The sequence below is a fragment of the Eleutherodactylus coqui genome, chromosome 7 (assembly GCF_035609145.1).
Source record: "Eleutherodactylus coqui strain aEleCoq1 chromosome 7, aEleCoq1.hap1, whole genome shotgun sequence".
Taxonomy (NCBI): Eukaryota; Metazoa; Chordata; class Amphibia; order Anura; family Eleutherodactylidae; genus Eleutherodactylus; species Eleutherodactylus coqui.
In genome coordinates, this window is record NC_089843.1 from 119,445,593 (window position 1) to 119,470,092 (window position 24,500).

At 42.8% G+C, this 24,500-nt stretch overlaps 1 protein-coding gene across 2 annotated transcripts in view; it reads right to left on the reverse strand.

The window, feature by feature from the left end:
* Positions 1-22,572, reverse strand: part of TMEM144 (transmembrane protein 144) — a 40,627-nt gene extending 18,055 nt beyond the window's left edge. Inside the window, exons 1-7 of one of the 2 annotated variants that reach the window (XM_066573590.1) lie at positions 22,501-22,572; positions 18,435-18,607; positions 14,088-14,210; positions 10,775-10,874; positions 7,699-7,779; positions 5,666-5,747; positions 2,026-2,099 (exon numbers count right to left, since the gene is read on the reverse strand). In XM_066573590.1, coding sequence (XP_066429687.1) covers positions 2,026-2,099; positions 5,666-5,747; positions 7,699-7,779; positions 10,775-10,874; positions 14,088-14,210; positions 18,435-18,576 — 602 coding nt within the window. In that variant the 5' untranslated portion in view covers positions 18,577-18,607; positions 22,501-22,572. Of the gene's footprint in view, positions 1-2,025; positions 2,100-5,665; positions 5,748-7,698; positions 7,780-10,774; positions 10,875-14,087; positions 14,211-18,434; positions 18,608-19,105; positions 19,228-22,500 lie in introns of those variants that run through there. The other variant, XM_066573591.1, reaches the window with a different exon arrangement.
* Positions 22,573-24,500: the final 1,928 nt, after the last annotated feature.

Consider the following 24,500-nt stretch of genomic DNA (forward strand, 5'->3'; position numbering starts at 1 on the left):
GCTGCTGCTGTCCGGGTGCTTTCTCCGTTGCAGAAGGAAACTGCAGAGGGAAACTGCAGGACTGCAGGGCTGAACGGCTGGAAGGCTGCTGTGTGCTTCAGGCGAGCTGCAGGTGCTGGGCTCAGAGGTGTAGACCAATGAAGTGTCCCAGAGCGCGGCCATTCCTCTGTCCGGCGGTCTTTTTACACTCACCCCGGTCGGAGGGGGCGTGGCCTGCCCCGGAAGCGTCCCCGCGACCCGGAAGTGACGCTTTCCGGCCGTGACGACGGCGCTCCGCCCCCCGGAGCGCCGTGCCCGGAAGTGGCCTGCCGGCCGGCGTCCTGCGACACGCAAGCTTCTATCCCTGGCCGGGAGAGCTGCCGCTGCCGCCACCTTCGCTGCTGCTATCGCCGCTGCCGCTGCCCCCGCCGTTGCCACCGCCGACGTCCTGATGCTCCTTAAGGTATGCGTTCAACGTTCGGCTGTGCGGTCTGTCCGTGTGGCGCCGGAATGCTCCATAGTCCCAAGCGGGGGTGTCTTTGTCCTGGGAGCCACAGCCTGCCCTTGCGTCGACTACTCCAGCAGTGCTGCCCCCTACGCGTCACCGTCAAACAGTGCGCTACTCCAGGGAGGGGGAGCCCTATGGCTGGCGGGTAACCGACTCAGATGCGCATTGCATGGTCGGGCCCCTTTTTCTTCTCTGGGTGAGACGCCGCAGTAGTGGTGGAGACACCCCCTGCCTGCGTCTCCCCCGGGAGGCCAGTAGAGCCAGGGAAAAGCCCCGACTGCCCGGATTCCCGAATAGCTCTTTCCATGTCTGCCTCCTAGCAGACACTAAGCTAAAGACTAATTAGCTGAGTGCCTGCAGGGGGGATATAGCCAGGTAGGGAGGAGCTAACACTTTTTTGCTTAGTGTCGCCTCCTAGGGCAGTGGCTATATCCCATGGTCTAGGCTGTGGCCCCCAATGATACGGACGAGAAATACATCGCAGCAGCATTTTAAAAAGTTATCAATTAGAACCCGCAATTAGAGCAGTGTATGGAGCGGGTTCGGCTCTCGAGCATATGCTGTGGAGAGATATATACGTCCTTACTAGAGATGAGTGAGCACGCTCGGATACAGCAGTTACTCAAGCAAGCATCGCTCTTCTCGAGTAACTGCTTACTCGTCTGAGCGTGCTTTGGGGGCGGCGGGGGGGGGGGGGGGGGGGGGAGTGAGAGATCTCTCTCTCTTTCCCCCGCTAGCCGTCGCCGCCCCCCCCCCTCCAGCCCCCGAGCACGCTTGGACCAGTAAGCAGTTACTTGAGAAGAGAGATGCTCGCTCGAGTAACTACTGTATCCGAGCGTGCTCGCTCATTTCTAGTCCTTACTGCATGGGAAGTGTGCAGTTAGGATGCATATAGTCATATGTATGTCGGGAAGAGTTTAAGGAATATTCCTTCAACTATAAAGATCTTAAAAGGTCCAAAAATGCTGTCTGATTTCATAATTCATGCTTAAATTGGGTAAAGTTTTATTCTGTTATAAAGTTCCAAACTATCACTAACTTTGATGCAGAAAAAAAAACACTGCCACAAAATCTGCCTGTGTAATTCTATCCCTGCAGAATAATGATCTCTGTGCTTTATATTTGTCATGAAGCATAGTGTTTAGCATCCAAGACAGTGAATGGGAGTGATGACAAGTATAGCACTATTATAGCACAGGGATGACATACTCTGTATTATGCTACAGAATATGTATCTGCTATATAAATGTATAAAAGACATAAAAATTATTAAAGTGTTTAATGAAAATAAATATATGTCCTTGAACTTATAAGCAGTGTATTTAGTTAATTGGAGGAAAGAAATGCGATATCCTTTCAATCCATATAACTCTGGCATGTAGAACTGGTAATGGCAGTATAGTTTGTAGCATCATCTCTTTACAGCTCTGCAGGCACCAGTCCAGCTTCCTGTCCATCTCCACATGGCTCAGCTATTGTACATCTGAATATGCTGCTGATTTGACACGTAGTGCGATTTAAATCAACACTTTGCTTACATTATTCGCCTTTGTAAAGGTGATAATTGGTCTACCCATGATTCATCTGTAACAGCGTGTTCCTCAGCGTTAATCTGCAGAGAAAAAAAATCTTAATTTAAGACACTGAACTTTTGATGCAGTAAAAGAAAAAAAGTTTACTAAATGTCCTCACCATCTGAGCAGCAGATGGGTTGTCTGCAGGAAGCAGACAGCTCTGTACACTGCACACTGGGCCAAGTTGGTACTGCAGGCTGACTCTTGTTGAAGTGAATGGTACTCTGCCTGAAATACAAATTCGACCCATTGTGCAATGTACCAAGCTTACTTCCTTCAACAAAACAGCTAGATTTCTTTATGGGGGTGTTCTAGTTTTATGAAAGCAAAATGAATTCATAGTCTAATTCAATGCTATTCAACTTCCTAATATGTTCACAAGTTTCAAGATCTCTGCTTGATGTGAATTACTAGAAACATTTTTATGGTCCTACGTACACAGCTGGGAGTTTGTTTACTGGTCTTGCCAATCCTAGCTTTCTGGTTGTGGTTTTCAGGGATTATTCTTACCGCCATTATGGAGTCGGGAAGGACTTTTTCCCCCAAATGGGCTAAATCGCTTCTGCCTCATTGTTTTTTTTTGCCTTCCTCTAGATCAACAAGGTAGGGTGGCTGGATTGAATTGGTTGTCACTAGAGATGAGCGAACGTGTTCGGCTCCGCCCCTTTTAGCCCGAACACCGAACTTTGCGAGCAATTCCGTGCTCGGGCGAAAAAAGTTCGGGGGTCGCCGTGGCAGCGCGGGGGGGTGCGGCGGGGAGTGGGGGGGGAGAGGGAGAGAGAGAGGGCTCCCCCCTGTTCCCCGCTGCTGCCGCCCGCGCCGCCGCGCCTCTCCCCGCCCCCCGAATCTTTACGCGCGGACACTGAGGTCCTCGGTAAAGCCGGTGTCCGGGTGCGTAAGTGTTCGTTAAGAACACGTTCGCTCATCTCTAGTTGTCACATTATAGAGATTGTTATAATGCTCGGTCACTTTTTTAATCCCTTAATTATAATTACTAAATCATTGATGCACTTTATTTTATTATTATATGTGTGTTGTCTTTTTTTGTATTATGTAATGTACGGATGTATCTCTATTGCACATGACACTCTTGGGCCCTTTTACACAGAAGGATTATCATTAAGGCTCTACTAGATGATGCCAATCTGGACAATAATTGTTAAGTTTAAACGCTACCGGCGACTAAACGATAATTTATCCACTTCACATTCGCCGTTCAGATTTAACGGGCATAAAAATCCAATGAGTGACTGCCTGTTTACACAGGTCGATTCTCATTTACGAATGACTGATCGTTTACAGTGAATAGAGATGGGCGTCCCGAAGCAAACTTTGGCCCACTCTGCTTCTATTCACCGAACGATTATATCGCTCCCATGTGAAAGCACAGGAGCGACAATCCTACCGTGTAAAAGGACCCTTCATGTACTCACTTTGCTCTTATCTTGCTCTTTCAGGTTTTGTGTATATTTATATGATAACTTAGCATGTATTTGCGCTGTAAATGGACGACATCATTATAAGTGACTTGCTAGCAATGTGGTTTTAAAGTGTTTTTCCCATTCTATTGTTTAGGTGTGTATGCTTTTTTCCCCTCACATACTGTAACATAATCTGTGCTTTTTTGTTAAGTATAGCAAACCTCCTCATGGTTGTTTGTTGTGCGTGCCCTCCTCCTGCATGGCAGGTTGATAACGCTTAACTATACTAAGGCCTTATGCACACAGCAGGTCCGGATTCCGGCTGCGGAATCCTGCACAGAAACCGGCCCCGACCTGTGTACCGGTCGTCTTCTTTGCTGGTGTCTGCGTGGACCCATCTTTTTTCGGCTTCTCTGTACTGCAGATGGTCCGTACGGCTCACCGTTGGACGTGCGCAGTACAGTTTTTCTTTTAAACTACTGCTTTTCCCGCAGAATCTGTGGCCCGTCCACGATGTTAATTGCGGACGGGCTACGGGTCAGACGGCTTCTATTGACTTCAATGGAAGCCGTCCACGCGAGAACCACAGAAAAATGAAGCTGGCTGTGATTTTTCATCCACGAGCGGAAACCGCAATTGGTTTCCGCTCGTGTGCATGAAGAATCATTTTTTCTATAGCGCGCTAGGGAGGGTTATTGCTGCAGAATCTTGAGTCGTATGCCAGCCCCCAATTCCACAGCAAAAATCCGCTCATGTGCATGAGGTCTAATACATTGTAGCAAACGCTTGGGGCTCTCTCACACGGCGGTTTCTCCTGCGCACTGCAGACTTATTTCTCGCGTGAGGAGAATGCAGCAGCACACAATGCATTGTGTGCCAACAAATCCCCATACAAAATCTTGACATGCATGCGCACTTAATATGTACCAAGATAAAACAGGTCACGCTCTTTTTTTTTAACTCGCAATTGTGAGGCGTTGTTGAAAGTAATGTGAAGTTCATTACTGAGCATTACGCACACAAATCCTGTGTCTGCAATACGCGGTAAAAAACACCCGTGTGGGAGAGCCCTTAATTATTTTAGTTTAAACAAGAAAATGTTTTTTTGTTCACTGACAAAGGATCTGGAAAGCAGGAGCTCAAAATACATTAAGTTTTTCAAATTGCATAGCTTTTTCTAATTTAATGATTATGACTGGACATCCGCTTTAAATAGACACTTGTTACATATGCCCAAATCATGTGGAGTTAAAAAACAAACTTAGCTAAAAGATACCGATGGCATCAGCAAATGTTCCTAAATACGGATATAAGAAATAAATAGAACTATAAAAACCTAAATTACTTAGCTTGAACGGACTCAGTCTGCGTGCAAAATAATCTCTCTGTACAAGTTAGAAAAGGGAAGTGCCAACGTTTGTCCATATATTTTTTTCCCCTTTCCCAGCCAACAATATTTGGAGTAATGATGCATCCTATGGCCAGAAACAAGCCCTCGATTTATAGAATTTTCATACGAGTCTGACATCCCCACTGACTGATAGAACTTTAACTCATGTTGCCTTTTTCGGGAGTGCTGCCATCAGGTCATAGACTATACTGGCTTGACAAGGTCACTCAAGTGAAGCCGAAAGGATACACCCTCTTTGTTCTAGTGATCATTAAGGGACTAGGGTTGGATACTGGATATCTTCTGACATATCAAATGAATCAGGTGCACTGCTCAAAAGTGTGCACTCACTTAAAGGGAATCTGTCATCTCCTATGAGCCCCTTAAAATAACAGTAATGGGCTCAAAGAAGATGCAATTCTCTCAAGTCCAGAGATAACTTTCTTATACTTAAACTCTTCAGTGTTCTCTCACTGTCCGCCTGCAAAACCGCTGCTCTATGCACCCTGTGGTCTACTTATGTGCCTGCACATAATGAGAGGACTAGTTCCTGCATTATGGTGGGTGTACCCAATTAGTCCCAACACAAGTGATATGGAAAAACAATAAATCTAATTGCCATGCAACACTACATATCGAAGCTATTACTAAATCTTACAATCTGTTTTGATCCACTTAGCAAAATCAATACAAAGTAAAATGCTGTGTGCTGGTCATAAATCTCAGGTAAATATACAGTAGTTGAATGGCACCAGCTGACTGTTAAACTGCTGAGATATAATAGAATACGTACACTAGTCCTTAGAAGCGGAGTAGTTTCTGATTCTGAGGTAACACTTTTTACTTCAGTTTTCACAAACAGAAAAATAATTGCACTAAAAAGCAAATACAAATTTTGCATTTGAAAAGACTTGGATCATCAATGTATTAAAAAGCTTCATACATCATAATAATGACAATCTAATCCATTAAAATTACAGAATGTACCTGTGGAGGGATTTGTTATTACCAACGTTGCTTTCATATACTAAGTTCTCCTATACACAATGCATTGGGAAAGTCTTCAGACACTTCCACTTTTAACATTTTGTTATGTTGTGGCCTTGTGCAAATAGCTAAAAAAATTCCAAGTTCCCCCCATCATTCTGCATTAAATACCCCAAAGTGAAAACAGAATGTTAGTTTAAAATTTTTAAAGTATGTACAAAGATTTCAAACATTTTGCATTGACACAGGTATTCAGGCTCTTTGGTAATGACACTTGAAATTTTGCTCTGGTGGCCTCCCATTTCTCTTGATGATCTTCGAGATGTTTCTACACCTTGACTGGAGTCAACCCTGTCTTTATAAGATCTCACTACTCACAATGCTTATCAGAGCCAATACCAAGCCATGAGGAAGAAAGAACTGCCTGTAGAGCTCAGAGACAGGATTGTGTAGAAGCACAGATCTCAAGAGGGCTACAAAAAAAAATTCTGCTGCACTGAAATCAGTGGCCTCCATAATTCTTACATGGAAGAAGTTTGAAACAACCAACACTCTTTCAAGTGCTGGCTGACCCACCAAACTAAGTAGTCAAGGAAGAAAGGCCTTCGTAAAGAAGGTAAGCAAGAACCCAATGGTTCCGGTTCCAAAGATTCTGTGTACAGATGGGTATTGAGTGCAGAATGGGGATAAACTCAACCCCCCCCCCCAAAAAAAAACACATTCATTTGCACAAGACCACAATATAACAAAATGCAAAAACGTGAAAGGGTCGAGTGCAGTATATTTTCAATGTCTATGGATCATGGGACCGTGGGAAAACTAAAGTTCTCAGTAGCACACAGCATCACCAAGTGCTCAAGTCTGGTTATAAAAAACAAAAAAACCAAACATATGAATGGTCAGTATATATGCATTTTTCATGCTTTCACTGGTAGTTCTAATGGATGTACTTAAAGTAAAAAATGGGATATTTTTAAAATAAAAGATTGTATTCACCAACATTAAAGGGGTTATCTGTGACAGTGGACATTTTTTCTATTGAGGACCTACCCACAGGATAGGTCCGCCACTCGGGAACCCCGACAATCAGTTGATTCCGGTGATGCTGTCAATGTGGTCAGTATTGGAAGCCAATAGAGCTGCAAACATTGTAGCCAATTGTCTGGTGCTGCACTCACAGCTACCAATTGCATTCAATGGGAGCCATGCCTGCAATTACCAACTCAAACAGGAATCAGCTGATGGTCAGAGATCCCGAGTTGTCATCAATAGAAAAAAAAGCCCAAAAGTCCCACGTACTGAGCAGCAAATGTGATTTTGGGAATTCCCTTTTAATATTTCGAGGTGTTTGCAGCCACCACTAAAATGAGCTTACTGTATACTATACATGTATAACAGTAAGCCCCCTTTAATGGTGGCTGCAGGCAACTGGTATTGAAAAATAGACATTCATTTAAAGTAAATGGCCATAGTGGCCAATATCTGAAATGTTTCACTGTGAGATAGTATAGACACTTTTTAAAAGAAGATGTCATTAGACTTATGATGTTCTGAGAACGCCATAAACTAGTGAGAGACACCCTGATCACAGTGTTGGGTCACTTACTTTGTTGGCTGCAGTACTTTTCATAAAAAGAGTCTCTTCATGCTGCACCATGAGTACAGCATGTAATCCACTCTATGCTGGGCCATCATTGTGCAGTCGGTTTCGTGTAGTCAAGTGCTGTACAGCGATCAGGGTTTCTCTCCCTGGTTAATGCTGTAGGGCAGCAGAAATATGGTGACCGATTCCCCTTATACAAGTCAATCATATAACCACTCAAAGAGGACAAAACATACCTCACTGCTGAAAGAGCTGCTCCGGCATAGTTTAAATACGGCCTTTCCACTTGTTCCGGGTTTATTCCAAACATTCCAAACCTGTGAAAACAAATTCATAATTTTACTACCTTGTCAAATGCATCTAACATTATATTCTATATACCATAAAAGAATGATATTTAACGAGGAAAAATGCAAAGTCTTACATCTGGGCAATAAAAATAAAAGAAGAAGCACGTACAGAAAGAGAGGAATTGGGCTTAACAGTAAGAGAGGAATTGGGCTTAACAGTAACACATGTGGTAGACTTGGGTATACTAATAGATCACAGACTGAACATAAGTAAACTGTGTGATGCAGTAGCAAAAACGACAAACACAATTCTAGTATGTATTAAAGGGGTTGTCCCGCGCCGAAACGTTTTTTTTTTTTTCAACCCCCCCCCCCCCCCCCCGGTCGGCGCGAGACAACCCCGATGCAGGGACTGAAAAAAAGAACAGCACAGCGCTTACCTGAATCCCCGCGCTCCGGTGACTTCTATACTTACCGGTGAAGATGGCCGCCGGGATCCTCTACCTCTGTGGACCGCAGCTCTTCTGTGCGGTCCATTGCCGATTCCAGCCTCCTGATTGGCTGGAATCAGCACGTGACGGGGCGGAGCTACACGGAGCAACACGGAGCCCCATAGAGAACAGGAGAAGACCTGGACTGCGCAAGCGCGTCTAATTTGGCCATTAGGCCATTTTAGACGGCGAAAATTAGACGGCAACCATGGAGACGAGGACGCCAGCAGCGGAGCAGGTAAGTGAAAAACTTTTTATAACTTCTGTATGGCTCATAATTAATGCACAATGTACATTACAAAGTGCATTATTATGGCCATACAGAAGTGTATAGACCCACTTGCTGCCGCGGGACAACCCCTTTAAGACAAGCATAGAGTCTAGATCATGTGAGGTCATTATCCCCTCTACTCTTCCTTGGTCAGACCTCATCTGGAATACTGTGTCCAGTTCTGGGCACCCCACTTTAAAAAAGACATAGACAAACTGGAGCAAGTTCAGAGAAGAGTTACCAAGATGGTGAGCGATCTGCTAATCATGTCCTATGTGGAACGGTTAAAGGATCTGGGAATATTTAGCTTGCAAAAAGAAGGCTGAGAGGAGACTTAATAGCTGTCTACAAATATCTGAAGGGCTGTCACAGTGCAGAGGGATCAGCCCTATACTCATCTGCACAAGGAAAGACTAGAAGCAATGGGGTGAAACTGAAAGGGAGGAGACATTAGATATTAGAAAATACTTCCTGACAGTGAGGGTGATCAATGAGTGGAACAGGTTACCATGGGAAGTGGCGAGTTCTCCTTCAATGGAAGTGTTCAAAGGCTGGACAAATATCTGTCTAGGATGATTTAGTGAATCCTGCACTGAGCAGGGGGTTGGACCCGATGACCCTGGAGATCCCTTCCAACTCGACCATTCTTTGATTAAATGCAGTCTAAGCCTTGACGATCAAGTAATTTACTCTTCTTTTCATCATCACATTCCAAGAGCTATATAGCTTTTAATACAGCTGTATGAGGACTGTCAGGTGAATTATGCTTCTTAATGGCACCATTTTTGAATACATATACAGTAATGTATTGTACAATTTTTTTTTGGAGGTGCGGGGAATCAACCTTTTTAGGCGGGATTTTGTTTTTCCAGCATACACTGTACAGATAGGATAGGACTGCAGAGTTAGTGAGTTTATAGTTATTTTTTTTACTTTTGCACAATAAAAACATTTTTAAAAATAATTTGTTTTTGTGTTGCCGCATTGTATGACCCATAACATCTGTATCTTTCCTTTCATGGAGCTGTATGACGGCTTGTTTTTTTATGCAGCGATCTTAATTTTTCACTAGTACCATTTGGGGTGCATATAATTTAGTTACTCTTGTTCCACTTTTTGAAAGGTGGGATGAACAAAAACAGTAATTCTGGTATTTTGAAAATGTGATAATTTTATAGTTTGGATCGTTACAGATACAATGATATGAATTATATGTGGTTTTATTAATGCTTTTATTTTTCCAAAGAAATAAAATCTTGCAAAAGTGAAAATGCAGAATATATATATATATAACTTCATTATGCTTGATTACTTCAATAAAACACTGCAATACTTCTGGGTTTCAGTGTATTATAATGCCAGTATTATATTGATAGTCAGCCTCCTAGTTCCTGTCTCTTCAGAAACTAATAGGCATACACTGATGGCAGACCTGGAGACCTTTGTGAGGCAGTTTGCCACCATGGTAATCTATCAGGATCTATCATACCCACCAATCAGCCCCATAGAAAATAAAGCAATTCTTGGTTCTGTGGAGTGACATGATGCAGAACACTAATCTTCTCTGCCAGTCAAGTAATGAGATCTAGGACTTCTGTTCCACAAAAAGTCTCACAAGTATTTATTCTGCTACAGATCCATTTAGTCTATATGATCGTTCAGCTGTACTGACAGTACAGATCATCATACTAATACTCTACTTTACAGAGCTTTGTCATATTCACAGGTTTTCTTTAATTCATATTTTTTTATTATTATAATATTTAAAGAGGCCAAAAAAAAGCAATTTTTTAATTTATTTTTACATCATTTATTTGCATCAACAAAATGCTTTACTTTATGGATTATTATGCAATGCCAGTGTTCACAAGCGTTACTGTTCCCTGTACTGACACCACCATCATTACTAAAGAGGTTAATGCAGAAGTAAGATTAGCAATTACGACCGACTTTCCATGTATGAGTCACAACTATTTTTATATTCATGCATATCCAAATAATATGCACATCCTGCCAAGCCAAGCATGTATTTTAGTCGGCAGCACTGGTTCTGATAGAGGTTTGCAAAGGATTGTTCAGCACACAGCTATGTAATGTGTATGGTCAACTTTCACTCCCCAACCAATTCTCTAACATGGCAGATTTTGCACAGAAACGTAATAAATCAATGCATTCTTTAGGCAATACATAAGTTCAGCTACCTTGATCTAAAATGCCTAATAATACATATATGACATTTCAAATTATATTATGCCAGTACCTTGAACTTGCCCAGCCAGTAAGAAGATTTACAGATGCCCAAATTAGAAGGCCTAAGCCAAGTCCAAGTGTCTTTACAATTGGAACAACTGTAATATTACCTGAAATGATAAAACATAATTACTTTTTTTTTCTTGTGCCCCTCTGTAATCTGGTAATCTCTTTTGAGCGATAATCTCTTGTGTGCTTTACAGCCCAAGGTGATCACTCAACGTTTGAGCGATCACCTTGCGCTCCGAGAGGAGGATACAGAAGACAAGCGGGGCTGCTTGCCTTTTGCATCCAGCTGTACCCCGCTCGGCGCGCCTGGCTGTTATGCAGCTGAGCACTCCGAGCGGAGGATGCAAAAGACAAGTGGGGTGGCCCCACTTGTCTTCTGCATCCAGCTGTTCTCTGCTTGTAGCGCCCGGCTGTTATACAGCCAAGCGCTCCAAGTGGGGTATGGAGAACAGAGCTGGACCGCTCTGTTCCTCATACCCAGCCTGTCATCAGGGAGCGGGATACAGCTGAAACAATAGTATCAGCTGTATCCTGCTGTGAATTCCTGATAACTGATCACTGATTTTTCAGCATGCTGAAAGATCAGCGATCAGCGACAGCTTAACGAAAACTGCACCATGTCAGTGCAGTTAGACACAACGATTATCGCTCAAAAGACGGCTTTGAGTGATTTTTGAGCAAAAATCGTAGGGTCTAAACCAGCCTTTAGATGTGTTTTCTACAAGAAGCAGCCTATTCTCTTAAGTAAGCTTGACTTTTCAAACTTGAGCAATAAAGAGCATTTAGTAAAAATTAATGAGAACTAGGATTGGTGCCCTGAGAGAAGTAATATTTATCACCCATCAACAGGTTAGGTAATGTTAGATCACGGGGAACTAAACTGGGCACTAGAATGGGGATCTTGAGTTAGGCGGGTGGAAAGGGTGTATGGAACAGCAGCTGAGCATGGGTATTGTCATAAAATAGGAACTTAAGTTTCATTAATTCCACAATTGTCAGCATGACTCTCACGTAATCAGCATTTCTGACACGAGCTTGCAATATGTGAGGAGGTTCTTAACCCTTTCCAATCCAATTTGTATCCTGGTTTTCCTAGGGGGCTTACTCTTTTCCTGCCGTTAAAGAACAGCACTATCTACTAACTAAAGCCGGTACTGCATGAGGTGACACGTTGGATAGGCTCCAACAGCAGAGAAGCTGGCAATATACAGTAAGAGAACCCCGAACGTCTTTTAACAGCGGAGCTGTACAGCCTTAAATCATAATGTCTTCAGAGGTCAGACAGTGAATTGGAAAGGGTTAATAATGCTATAAGGCTAAAGCAACCCTCCAAGCCTGGACCATGATGGCTTTATCGCTTCTCTGCCTATGCATCGGTAGTCTAAGACACTACATGTTGCTCTGACTGGCAACTGACTTGCTGTAACTGAGCCTCTAGTGCACACTGGTAGGCTGTATAAGTTGGTGTCCCAGATGTGTGACAATGTGTTGTGGAGGCATTCCTGCGATAACCTTGCTGTGTGCGGCCAAGCATTATCCTGCTGGGAAATGCCTCTTGGGTTCCTCTCATGGCGGCTTCCATGTGGCTGCAGGATGTCCTGAACATATCGCTGAGCTGTCATTGTCCCTCGTACCACTACCTGGGGTGACCGACTCTCATAAAAAATAATAATAATAAAACTTTATTTGTATAACGCCAACATATTCGGCAGCGCTTACATAGACAGGGGGAATACAGAAAGACAAAAGTACAAACATTACAGAACCACGGTTACATAGTAATCAGTTCATGGAAACAATAGGGGTGAGGGTCCTGCTCCAACGAGCTTACATACTACAAGTATTGGGGTGATACAGAAGGTAAAGGGCTGGAGATGTGCACGGTATGGCGAGGTGGAGAGTGAGGGATGCTATACACATAGACAATGGTCAGACATTTGGCCGTGTGACGGCAGAAACGGTATGACTGCAGGAGCGGTTTATGATGGCTACCAGGGACTGCAGTCAATAGGTCAGGGAGCATGTTATCAGGGGAGTACAGAGGGGTTTGTTTAGGGAATGCGGTATGCATCCCTGAAGAGGTGCGTTTTTAGAGCACGCCTGAAGTTCTGCGAGTCCTGGATTGTTCGGGTAGCCTTTGATAGTGCATTCCAGAGGACCGATGCTGCTCTGGAGAAGTCTTGGAGGAGGGAATGAGAAGTTCGAATTAAAGGGGCGCTCAGTCTGGTTTCGTTAGCAGAGCGGAGAGCCCGGGCTGGGTGATGGATCGAGATGAGGGAGGCAATATAGGGGGGCACTGCGCTGTGGAGGGCTTTGTGGATGAAGGTAGCGAGTTAAAATTGAATTCTGTATGTAACGGGCAGCCAGTCCAGTGAGCGGCACAGGGCAGAAGCGTCCAAGTAGCGGCTGGACAGGAAGATGAGCCTGGCTGCCGCATTCAGGATGGATTGGAGAGGGTAGAGTCTGGTGCAGGGGAGGCCGATCAGCAACGAGTTGCAATAATCAAGCTGAGAGTGGATGAGGGCAACAGTAAGCGTTTTTAGCGTGTCTACAGTGAGAAAAGAGCGGATTCTTGCGATGTTCTTGAGGTGCAGCTGACATGTTCGGGTGAGAGATGGGAGGTAGGGAGTAAATGATAAATAAGAGTCGAATATGACCCCAAAGCTGCGGGCATAATGTCTAGGAGTTATGGTGGCGCCACACACTGAGAAGGAGATGTCAGGATGAGGTCGGTTAGTGGAGGGTGGAAATACCAATAATTCAGTTTTAGAGAGGTTTAGTTTTAGGTAGACATAGTCACAGGATAGGGGATAATTTGCTGATCAGTAATGTTCGAATCCAGGGTTTTACACACATCTTCAATGAGGCCAGCGGCAGCAGCGCCAACCCCATTGAAAACAGTGGGAGAATATTGTGATCTCCTGCCGCGGCTGTGACAGCCACGGCGTGAATGAAGGGAACCCCCACAGGAATGCGAGGCTGTTTTCATATGAAACCACCTCACATCCAGGGGTTTTCAGAAGGATTGCGAGGGCGATATCAGGCTGTAAATCACAGCCAGATACCACTCTCGCCAGTGTGCAGTAGCCCTTACATATGAAAAGCTTTTCTATGTCTGGTGTAGACCACACAGCTTTCTACAATCTTGTGTAGAAAATGCAAAGAGGTGTTCTAAAGGAACAATCAATGAAATATCTACAATTATAGCAAAAACTGCCAGATAACATTCAGCATTTGGGATACAAAACTGGCAATCGCTGCTTACAAACAGTGACCACTACCAAAAATTGGGTAAAATGAAATACTTTTCTTACCTGTAGCCCAAACACAACCTCCAACCATAGCAAGAGGCCAGAATTTGGGACAGTGAAGAATTAGATTGACGACTAGAGAAACCACCCATATTGATGCGCAGAGAATCCATTGGAAGAACATGCCTGGAGACAAATCAGAAGTTTAATGACAGAAAATGAAAGCTGCTAACTTGAAGGGCTCTGTGTAATTTGCAGTCTATCCTTATATGTCACTATATAGGTTTATGTCTTATGATCACAACCTCTTTCTATATTCCCTTCAGGCAATGTATAGGCAGCTGGGAATAGCCCCCGATTACTGGGAGAATCTGAAGCCAATGGGTGCCAATCACTAGGTCAACTTCAATTTAGCTGCTGGTGCAATTACTAATTGAATAAAATAAATTGAATAAAAGAGCCCTGGATTTACCATTAACCCCTTGAGGACCAGGCTGTTTTGTACCTTAAGGACCAGACACTTTTTAGGGATTTTACCCATGTAGTAGTTTTACTGCCCTATTCTTTTTCCTTCAGCTATCATACCCGTCGCGCGTTGCTGCGAAGACAGACATACATACATTCGTTTTTATATATCTAGATAACAACCAATCACAGCGCAGCTTTTTTAGGTTACCTCAGTGGTATAATATATAACAACCAATCACAGCACAGCTTTCATGTTACCTCAGCAGTATAAAATATAACAACCAATCACAGTGCAGCTTTCATGTTACGTCAGCAGTAAGAGAAATAACAACCAATCACAGCGCAACTTTTATTCTGCCTCAGCAATATAAAAAATAGCACGAATCACAGCGCAGCATTCATTTTACCTCAGCGATATAATATATAGCAACCAATCACAGCACAGCTTTTAATTTACCTCAGCATTCTGAACATCCAGGAATTGTCTTGTGATACGTTTGGCGGATGCATCATTTTGTAGTTGAGCATGCCTCCCATTGCTCCTAATGCCTTTTGCTTTTGTGCTTGAGATGGAGATCAAACGATCTTTGTCTGGGGGGGGGCATAACTGTCGACGACGCTCGCACGCGCGCGCGTCACCTATCGTAGGATAGATGTATTATGCCAGTAATCTTCCCAGGAGTGTACTCAACAACTTCCCATAAACTTTTCCTATTTATGACAATCAATGCTCGTGCCAAATTTCAAGTTTCTATTACATCGGGAAGTGAGAAAATTCGATTCCGTACGTGAAATTTGGACGCCAATTGTTTTGCGCTTAAAATTGAATAATCGAGTTGGGACCCATTAACTTTTCCTATTGATGACATACTCAATGCTCGTGCCAAATTTCACATTTCTATGACACCGGAAAGTGAGAAAATTACATTCCGTACGTAAAATTTGGACGCTAATTCTTTTGCACATAGAATTCAATAATCGAGTTGGGACCCATTAGCGTTTCCTATTTATGACATATTCAATGCCCGTGCCAAATTTCAAGTTTCTATGTGAGAAAATTACATTCCGTACGCAAAATTTGGACGCTAACTCTTTTGCGCATAGAATTGAATAATCGAGTTGGGACCCATTAACTTTTCCTATTTATGACATAATCAATGCTCGTGCCAAATTATACGTTTCTATGACACCGGAAAGTGAGAAAATTACATTCCGTACTTAAAATTTGGACGCTAATTCTTTTGCGCATAGAATTCAATAATCAAGCTGGGACCCATTAGCTTTTCCTATTTATGACATAATCAATGCTCGTGCCTAATTTCAAGTTTCTATGACATTGGGAAGCGAGAAAATTAGATTCCGTACGTAAAATTTGCGCGCTAATTCTTTTGCGCTTAGAGTTGAATAATCGAGTTGGGACCCATTAACTTTTTCTATTTATGACATAACCAATGCTCGTGCCAAATTTCAAGTTTCTATGACATTGGGAAGCGAGAAAATTAGATTTTCCGTACGTAAACTTTGGGCGCTAATTCTTTTGCGCTTAGGATTGAATAATCGAGTTGGGACCTATTAACTTTTCCTATTTATGACATAATTAATGCCCGTGCCAAATTTCACGTTTCTATGACATTGGGAAGCGAGAAAATTAGATTCCGTACATAAAATTTGGACGCTAATTCTTTGGCGCTTACAATTGAATAATCGAGTTGGGACCCATTAGCTTTTCCTATTTATGACATAATCAATGCTTGTGCCAAATTTCATGTTTCTACGACATTGGGAAGTGAGAGAATTAGTGGCAGTGATGGAAATCGAACGATCTACGTGAGGGGGGGGCGTAACTGTCGACGACGCACGCACGCCATTTATCGTAGGATAGTTGTACTATGCCTATAATCTTCCCAGGAGTGTACTCAACAACTTCCCAAAGTTTCATGACGATCGGATGAATGGTGTAGTAGCGCATAAAGGACAAACAGACAGACAGACACGCACGCATACAGACATACATTCAATTTTATATATATAGATGATCACAACCTCTTTCTATATTCCCTTCAGGCAATGTATAGGCAGCTGGAAATAGCCCCCGATTACTGGGAGAATCTGAAGCCAATGGGTGCCAATCACTAGGTCAACTTTAATTTAGCTGCTGGTGTAATTACTAATTGAATAAAATAAATTTAATAAAAAGAACCCTGGATTTACCATTAACCCCTTGAGGACCAGGCTGTTTTGTACCTTAAGGACCAGACACATTTTAGGGATTTTACCCATGTAGTAGTTTTACTGCCCTATTGTTTTTCCTTCAGCTATCAAAATTATTTTTGCTGCATTTCTTTCCAAGACTATTTTTTATTATTTTTTCCACTAACCTTTTTTCCTGCTTTTCAGTTTTATTGAGGGTAAAAAATGTTTAACATTTATATCTTTTTTAAATTAGTATATTTACGCTAAAATAAAGTATAAGAATGAGTTCCTCATTTAGTTTCAGATGTTTGATATATAATATGTATGGTTTTTTATTACAGGGGGCATACGGCGATGGTTTTGGTTGGAGTCAGCTTTGGGTCATTTTCTTTTTTATGTATATATTTTTATTTTATTCTGCAACAATTTTTTTAACCATCTATGTCCCCCCCATGACATCATATAAGACCTCTGGTGGACATTCACATGGTCTTTTTTTTAAATTATTTTCACACACTTTTCCACTGTAGCTGGGAAAAACATCCTCCTAATGTGACAGTAGTAACTGGCAGAGCTGATCAGGTTCTGCTAGGACTCGGCAGCTCTACTATGCCAGGGGGCTCCCGGCAGTCTCGCCTAGCATAGTGGAAGAAATACTTTCACGTTTTAGTACATAGTGCTATGTACCCCAGAAAGGAGAAGGCAGAAACTGTTAAAAACCGCTTCTTCCTTCTCCTCTGGGTTCTCAGCAGTGACCGCCCGACCTGCTCCTGCTTGATTGCAGGAGTAAAGGCTTTACTCCCGCGCCGTACATCTGCTATCAGGCGGGATTAAAGCCCAGAACCAAGTGCCATAAATTTACAGCACTTATTCCTTAAGGGGTTAAACCACGGCCACCAGGCCAGACAAGTGAAATACTGCGCAAATTAACAGACTTCGCAATAAATGTAGAGTTTATCAATAAAGAGGTTTTCCAAGTTATTTATTTTACATAGTTTCAGGTTACCCATGCCCACAACTATATAAAACAAATACACTCATCTAAGTGTTGGATGGCCATTTCAGCAGTCCGGTGCTACAGCATCTGACAAATAATGTAACTCGGCTAGAAAACCCAGTGACGTCCTTCTTGGAACTTCTATTAGCTGCAGCATTCGCATCAGTCAACAACCCAAATGAGCGTTGCAGAGCTTGTAAATAGAAGACCAGTGGACTGGGAGAGCGTTTCAGGGAGGTGGGTATTGTGGGGGTAGGGTGAGGGCAGGGTGGTTCTGTACTGTGCATCTTCCCACTGCCACCAATAACTTGGAAAGCCCCTCTAAGGTGGACAGGAAGATTAACAGTTTCAGCTGCCAAAGAAAAAAAGTAAAATATATATATATATATATATATATATATATATATATATATATATATATATATATATATATATATATATATATATATATATATATATATATATATATATATATATTTTTTTTTTTTTTTAAATGAACAGCTGAATTTTTTTGTGGCACGTTAGAAAAGCACAATGGAGGAGGCCCAAAACTTTGATGTCTAATGAAGTCCTAAACGAAGAACTGCAGTAATTAGTAACAGTCCAGTCCCTTCACCTCTGAATAGCCCCAGGATTTCCATTGTGAAACATAAAAACTCACTGACCTCCATAGAGCTCTGGTCTAATTCATGCCACCTGACAGTCACCAAAAATACACAAAGTTTGCTCAACAGTACGCCAGGCTTTCTTACCATCTCCAGTGTCAAACTTCTTTACAGGGACAAAGTTAGAACCAAACAAAACAACCGATACGATGGATGATGTGAAGCCAAGTGCCAAATTAGAACTGTTAGTACTGACAGTATGGTTATCTTCAGTCATCCACTCCTCCATAACTTGGGTTCCTTGGGATCTCCCTCTGGATCTACAAAATAATAATAATGCAGAATATACATTTCAGGAGGAGATCTGAGAAAGATTAATGCGTAGTGACAATTATATTGCTAGAAACTTCATGAATAAGTTTACTCCCCCCACCCAGTCACAACAAAAGTGGAGAAACCCTACTGAAACTGTCACTTTTGTATTGTAAATTTTGAATTAATGTCTCGTGCTTATATATTCGACGCAAACCTCGATCACCTTAAATACCGTATATTTTTAACACCTTAGTGACATAACTAATTTTAGACTTAAGACCAAGTGAATAGTTTCAGAAAAAGTACTTAGAGCCAAAACCTGGACATCAAGGGTTCTAAGACTCCAGGTCCTTATCAAACCCAACCTGGAAGAAGTCAAGGATTCTAGGCATTTCTGAAGCTTGTAAATCTGGTTGATCCGAACCACACCATAAACAAAATTCCCTCCATACCCTCGAGTATACAGAAGAGAGTTTATGATTCTGTAATAGAGTATTTATTACCTCACTAGAAAGACCCTGGTTTAAAAGTGTGCTTTTCGGGATCCATGCTGCTAATCTTAACATCTTGATCTCCAGGCAATAAACCAGACTCTAAAACAGAAGGTCCTGCCTCCGTGGTAGAGGAATTGGGTCTCGGACTGAAAGAGAAGTCAATAGGGGGAACCAGGATTTTTTAGTCCATAATAGAGCTATGAGAGTTACTTTAGTTCTGCTTTTCCTGTATTTTACATAGAACCAAAAGGAAGTGAGGGAAAGGCAATAGCCAGATCCATGTCCCATGGAGAGCACATCAGACCCGTTGGGTTGTCTCTTGGGTTTAGGGAAAAGAATGTGTGGCATTTTGAGTTTTGAATATTTGTAAAAAAAAAAAATCTATTTGAGGCTATCCCCGCTGTTCTATGATCACATGGGAGGTTTTCCAATTGAGTGACCATTCTCCTGTTTTTTTTTTCTTCCAACTCAAAATAGTCCACCGCAGTATTTTGGAATCTCTTTAGATGCACCGCTGAGAGAGATGTTAGTAATATCCACTCAGGAAAAGATTTTTGCTATACAAGTTTGGATTTAAGGATATCTGGTACCTCCCTAGTGATGAATAAAAGATACGGCCATTACATTGACAGAAAAAAAACATTAAACACATTTTCCCTTTAATAGTTCTTTTGACTGGTTAAGGGGCTTCCCAAATTGTTCTCAATTCTCTATAATTAGACTTATATACAGCCTGTTCCATCAACTATCCGTGAAAATAGCAGTAAACTACTTTAGCGCCCCAACATATGTGACTTGCAGCTAAGGTTGCCGATACAAAGGGAAACATAGACCACTGAATTCTTTTCCTAAGATTCATAGTGTTTAACCACTAGGTAAGGGATTTTTTTTTAACTTGAATGGTAAATGAAACATTTCTTGATCTAAAGAGGAATCATTTCTATCCCAGGAAGACAGAGTGAGCTTCTGTAAGGGTCTGGCATGAAACTGAGTTCAACAGACCATTTATATGCAGAAAGTATGAAGGAAGGAGGATTGTTGTGGAGTAATACAGAACTTATTTAAAGGGGGGGGGGGGGGAGGGGGGGGAAGAAAATTCTATTTTATAACCTGAGGAAACTGTATGTAGTGCTCAAGGGTTATTGGGTACCTGCCTCCAAGATCCCTGGAATAAGGATAATCGCTGTGGGAAGCCTTAGATAACTCTCTAGTTGATGCAGCCAAATGTAGATTGACCGAGCTACAGAAGTGGCAGCAATATTTATTTCCAGGATGTTAGATGTATTCTCCCATGACTTCCAAAAGAGCCCATCCACCTTCCTCTCCATTGGATCCCCAAGTTGTGAGGATTCTTCAAAACAGGAGGGAGGTCTTTTTAACCACTTAGGATATTAAGATTGGGAAGACGTACAAATCCTAACATTTTCTTGGGAAAAGAGAAGCCCATCTTTAAATTCCCTAGAAATAAATGTTTTTTGGCCTCATTTCACTCCTCCATTACTAGCTATCTTAAAGTTTTTATTAACTGGGAAAACCATCTTACGGCGGGACCTCAAACAGCCAAAGATCTTGTCATGGATGACCTGGGCTGCTGTACGTCCTCAACTTCCATGGTTTCCCCTACAGCTTTAATAAGCTCATCAGTAGAAGAAAAGTAAGATTTCTTATCCTCTTCAAGAGTAACTGGATCTTCTTTCTCCATAACTTGTACTGACAGCGGACCAGAAGATCAGCTGATCGCAGGGTCCCCAGTGATTAAATATTGATGACCTAATCAATAAAATTTGCCTGGAAAACCCCTTTAAAATTCTGAACAAAATAGCATGCCGTGTTAGTTCATCTGGGAAAATGCAGGATGAAAGCTGAGTGGATCCCCGTATAGTCAATAGGATCAGTCAGGAAATGCTTGTTTCCGTCACTGATGTGGCAAAAAAAATGGAATGCCAAACACTGGTGTGTACCCAATCTAAACTGCTTGGACTTCAAACTGATACATTGTAGCGAACTGCTGGGGAGATTGAGCTACAAACATCAGCAGCTGCACCAAGATCATGTTTAATATTTGATACAACATCTCTGGCCTCTAAACATAAACACAAATGTGCTTATTCAATGATGTCAAACATTTCCTGATAATGATGGGTAATTAAATGTAAAATCTATGAGAAATTAATATTTTACATTTGAAAAAATGATTCCCAGCTTCTCCCCGCTGCCCGTCGCATTCTGCTCCCAAGATGTGCCAGTGTTTTATAGAAAGGATGTAGCATAGGATACTCAGCTTATTCTGAAACCTAGGAGCCTAGATGCAGTGGCCAGTGGGAGAAGAACGACAGGACTAAGGTGAGAATACTCCCGATAGAAAGACGGAGAACTCCTCTAGGGTGCGTTCATACGTGGTGGATTTGCAGCGGATTTTCTGCAGTGGAAAAAAGCCTGCAGCAAATTTATAAAATCTGCATCAAAATCCCATTTTGGATTTGCAGATTTGGCCCTGTATTCTGGTACCAGTTTGCAGCGCTTTTTACTCGATCAATTTAAATTCACTGTGACAAAATCTGCATGAAATAGTACAAATGTTGACACCGATTTTGGGGTGCATTTGCTGTGGATTCTCACACGTGAAAAATCCGTACCAAAACTTGCGAAAAAAAAAAGTAAAAGAAAAAAAAAACGCTCACATGTGAGAACAGTCTCCAACGCGTTTCGGCATAAAACTAAGCCCGATTCATTCGTATAGCCTGTATAAGCAACAAGTGATTTAAAGGTAGAAGGATGTGACTTAATAGATACCTGACCACGTCTGCTGCGGTTTTAGAGGCAGAATCGACGCAGAAAAAAAAACTAATATGGATTCCACTGCGTGAACATCCCCTTAGGCTGGCTGCACATGAATATAATTCACTGCGTGTTGCCTGCATGTGACAGTCACGTAGTTACTAATGCAGTGATACTGCGTACTTGCTGCAAGCTGTTGATTGCATCTTGGCGTTAATACGTGCGTTATATGCACCAAGAAAGAACATGCTGGGATCTTTCTTGAGTGCCTATTTTGCACAATGTGTGTGAGCAGCAGCATGGAAGCCTGGTACAGCACATGCCACGCACGGTGGTGTGAAGGCGTAATAAACTTCATGTATAATATGCATTATTTCCCTCATTCTTATGTATGCTTCATGTAAATGTGCGGAATGAAAAAATAATATATATATAAATTCCCATAGAAAGCATTTCATTTCTCCAGTACAAGACCGTCTCCTGTAACTCCCGGAGAGTTTACTAGCCACAAGTACACGGCTGAAGGAGGCTATAGAGTGTACTTACTATATATAGTAACATATTATATACTCTACACCCCATGTATAGTTTTCTACACTGTGCAGCTCCGGGACTGCCGCACTTACCCGTCGCTGTGCGCTCTCCCGGCTCTGCTATGCACTCTGTTCCTGATGCTACAAACAGGTCACGTGACCTTCTTCCTGATCACATGACTGGGAGATCCGGCTGCCTATTGTGTCCGCTCACCTCTGTACACGCAAGCCGCGGTGGGCGTGGTCTCAGCTGTCACTGCACGCTGCCGCCTCCGTGCTCTAGGGTGGGCGTGGTCTCAGCTGTCACTGCACGCTGCCGCCTCCGTGCTCTAGGGGTGGGCGTGGTCTCAGCTGTCACTGCACGCTGCCGCCTCCGTGCTCTACGGGTGGGCGTGGTCTCAGCTGTCCCTGCACGCGGCCGCCTCCGTGCTCTACGGGCGGGCGGGGGTCGATGGAACGCATTTTCCTCATTCTTTTTTTCTTCTACTGATCTGATAGTTTGCAGAGTTCTGCGATATGGGCAGATATTGCACGTTAACATTGCTTTTATTCACATGAGCAATTTTTCTCTGAGACGTGAGATAGAAACATCACTCACTGCATGTCCTGTTTTTGAATGATTCTATTTCAGAATCGCCCATTCTTTCATGTGGCTGCAAAACAAATCGTATCACACTCGCATTTTGTAGAGATGCAATGCATTTTTCTTGCAAAACGCATCACACTCACAGCAGAAATGGCAGGTTTAAAGAGGTTTTCCAGAGAAATACTATTGATGACCTATCATCAGTTCTTCAATAGTTGATTAGCCGGGGTCCGTCGTTCGGGATCCTGACCAATCAGCTGAATGGGCGCAAGCTGTCTGCGCCGCAATAACACAGAGGTTGGAGTGGAAGCCCCTTGCGTTGACCTCCTTATAGTTGCCTGTGCTTGTAACTGCAGGCACAGTTCTTATTAAAATAAATGGAACCCGTGCCTGCAGTTACAAGCACCGACCACTATAAGGAGGTCACTGAGGAGGCTTCTGCGACGACCCTCTGTGTGTTTAAAGTGGAAGTCCCCGCGCCGCTCTCCCATGTAGTGGCCGGTGCTTGTAACTGGATCGCCTAATCGTCAAGCACCAACTGTTTCCAGTGTTTCATGAATAGAACATGTATGGGACTTTCTGGAAATCCAACTTTAACAGCCTGCAAGTTTGCATGATCTAGAGGCCCAATTTCAGAACCTGTATGCCTCCATGCCAATCCATATCACATCTTGCATCCAAATTAGAGGCAGGCCAATATGGTACTAGAGCCTCCATGCCCGCCTGTATCACATCTTGTATCCAAAATAGATGCAGTACAATAGGGTACTAGAGCCTCCATGCCCCCTGTATCACATCTTGTATCCAAGGAAGATGCAGTACAATAGGGTACTAGAGCCTCCATGCCCGCCCGTATCACATCTTGCATCCCAAGCTAGAGGCAGTACAGCAGGGTACTAGAGGCTCCATGCCCGCCTGTATCACATCTTGTATCCAAGCTAGAGCCAGTACAACAGGGTACTAGAGCCTCCCTGCCCGCCTGTATCACATCTTGTATCCAAGCTACAGCCAGTACAACAGGGTACTAGAGCCTCCATGCCTGCCTGTAACACATCTTATATCCAAGCTAGACGCAGTACAACAGGGTACTAGAGCCTCCATGCTCGCCCGTATTACATCTTGTATCTAAGCTAGAGGCGGTACAACAGGGTACTAGAGCCTCTATGCCCGCCCGTATCACATCTTTTATCTGTAGTGGCCCATAGTTGGGGTCCACTACTGCACCTCTGTATGCATGTTTTATGTCTGTCTTGTGTTCATGTTGTACTCATGGAATGCATCAGTTTTATGTTTATTGGAGTCTGCAGGCATGAAAGGGTTAATGTCTGTTCATGTCTGGTGTTGTCTGGAAATTGTATCGTTTTGTCTATTTGTGGATTGGTTGTTGGTCATGAGATGAATGGGTGATTAGGTGATTGCATGAGAGTTCCAGAGACAGAACTGAAAAGTCAGTGAGAAAGACAGAATTAGAAAGAGAAGGAGATGGAGAGATGGTCTGCTGCTCATG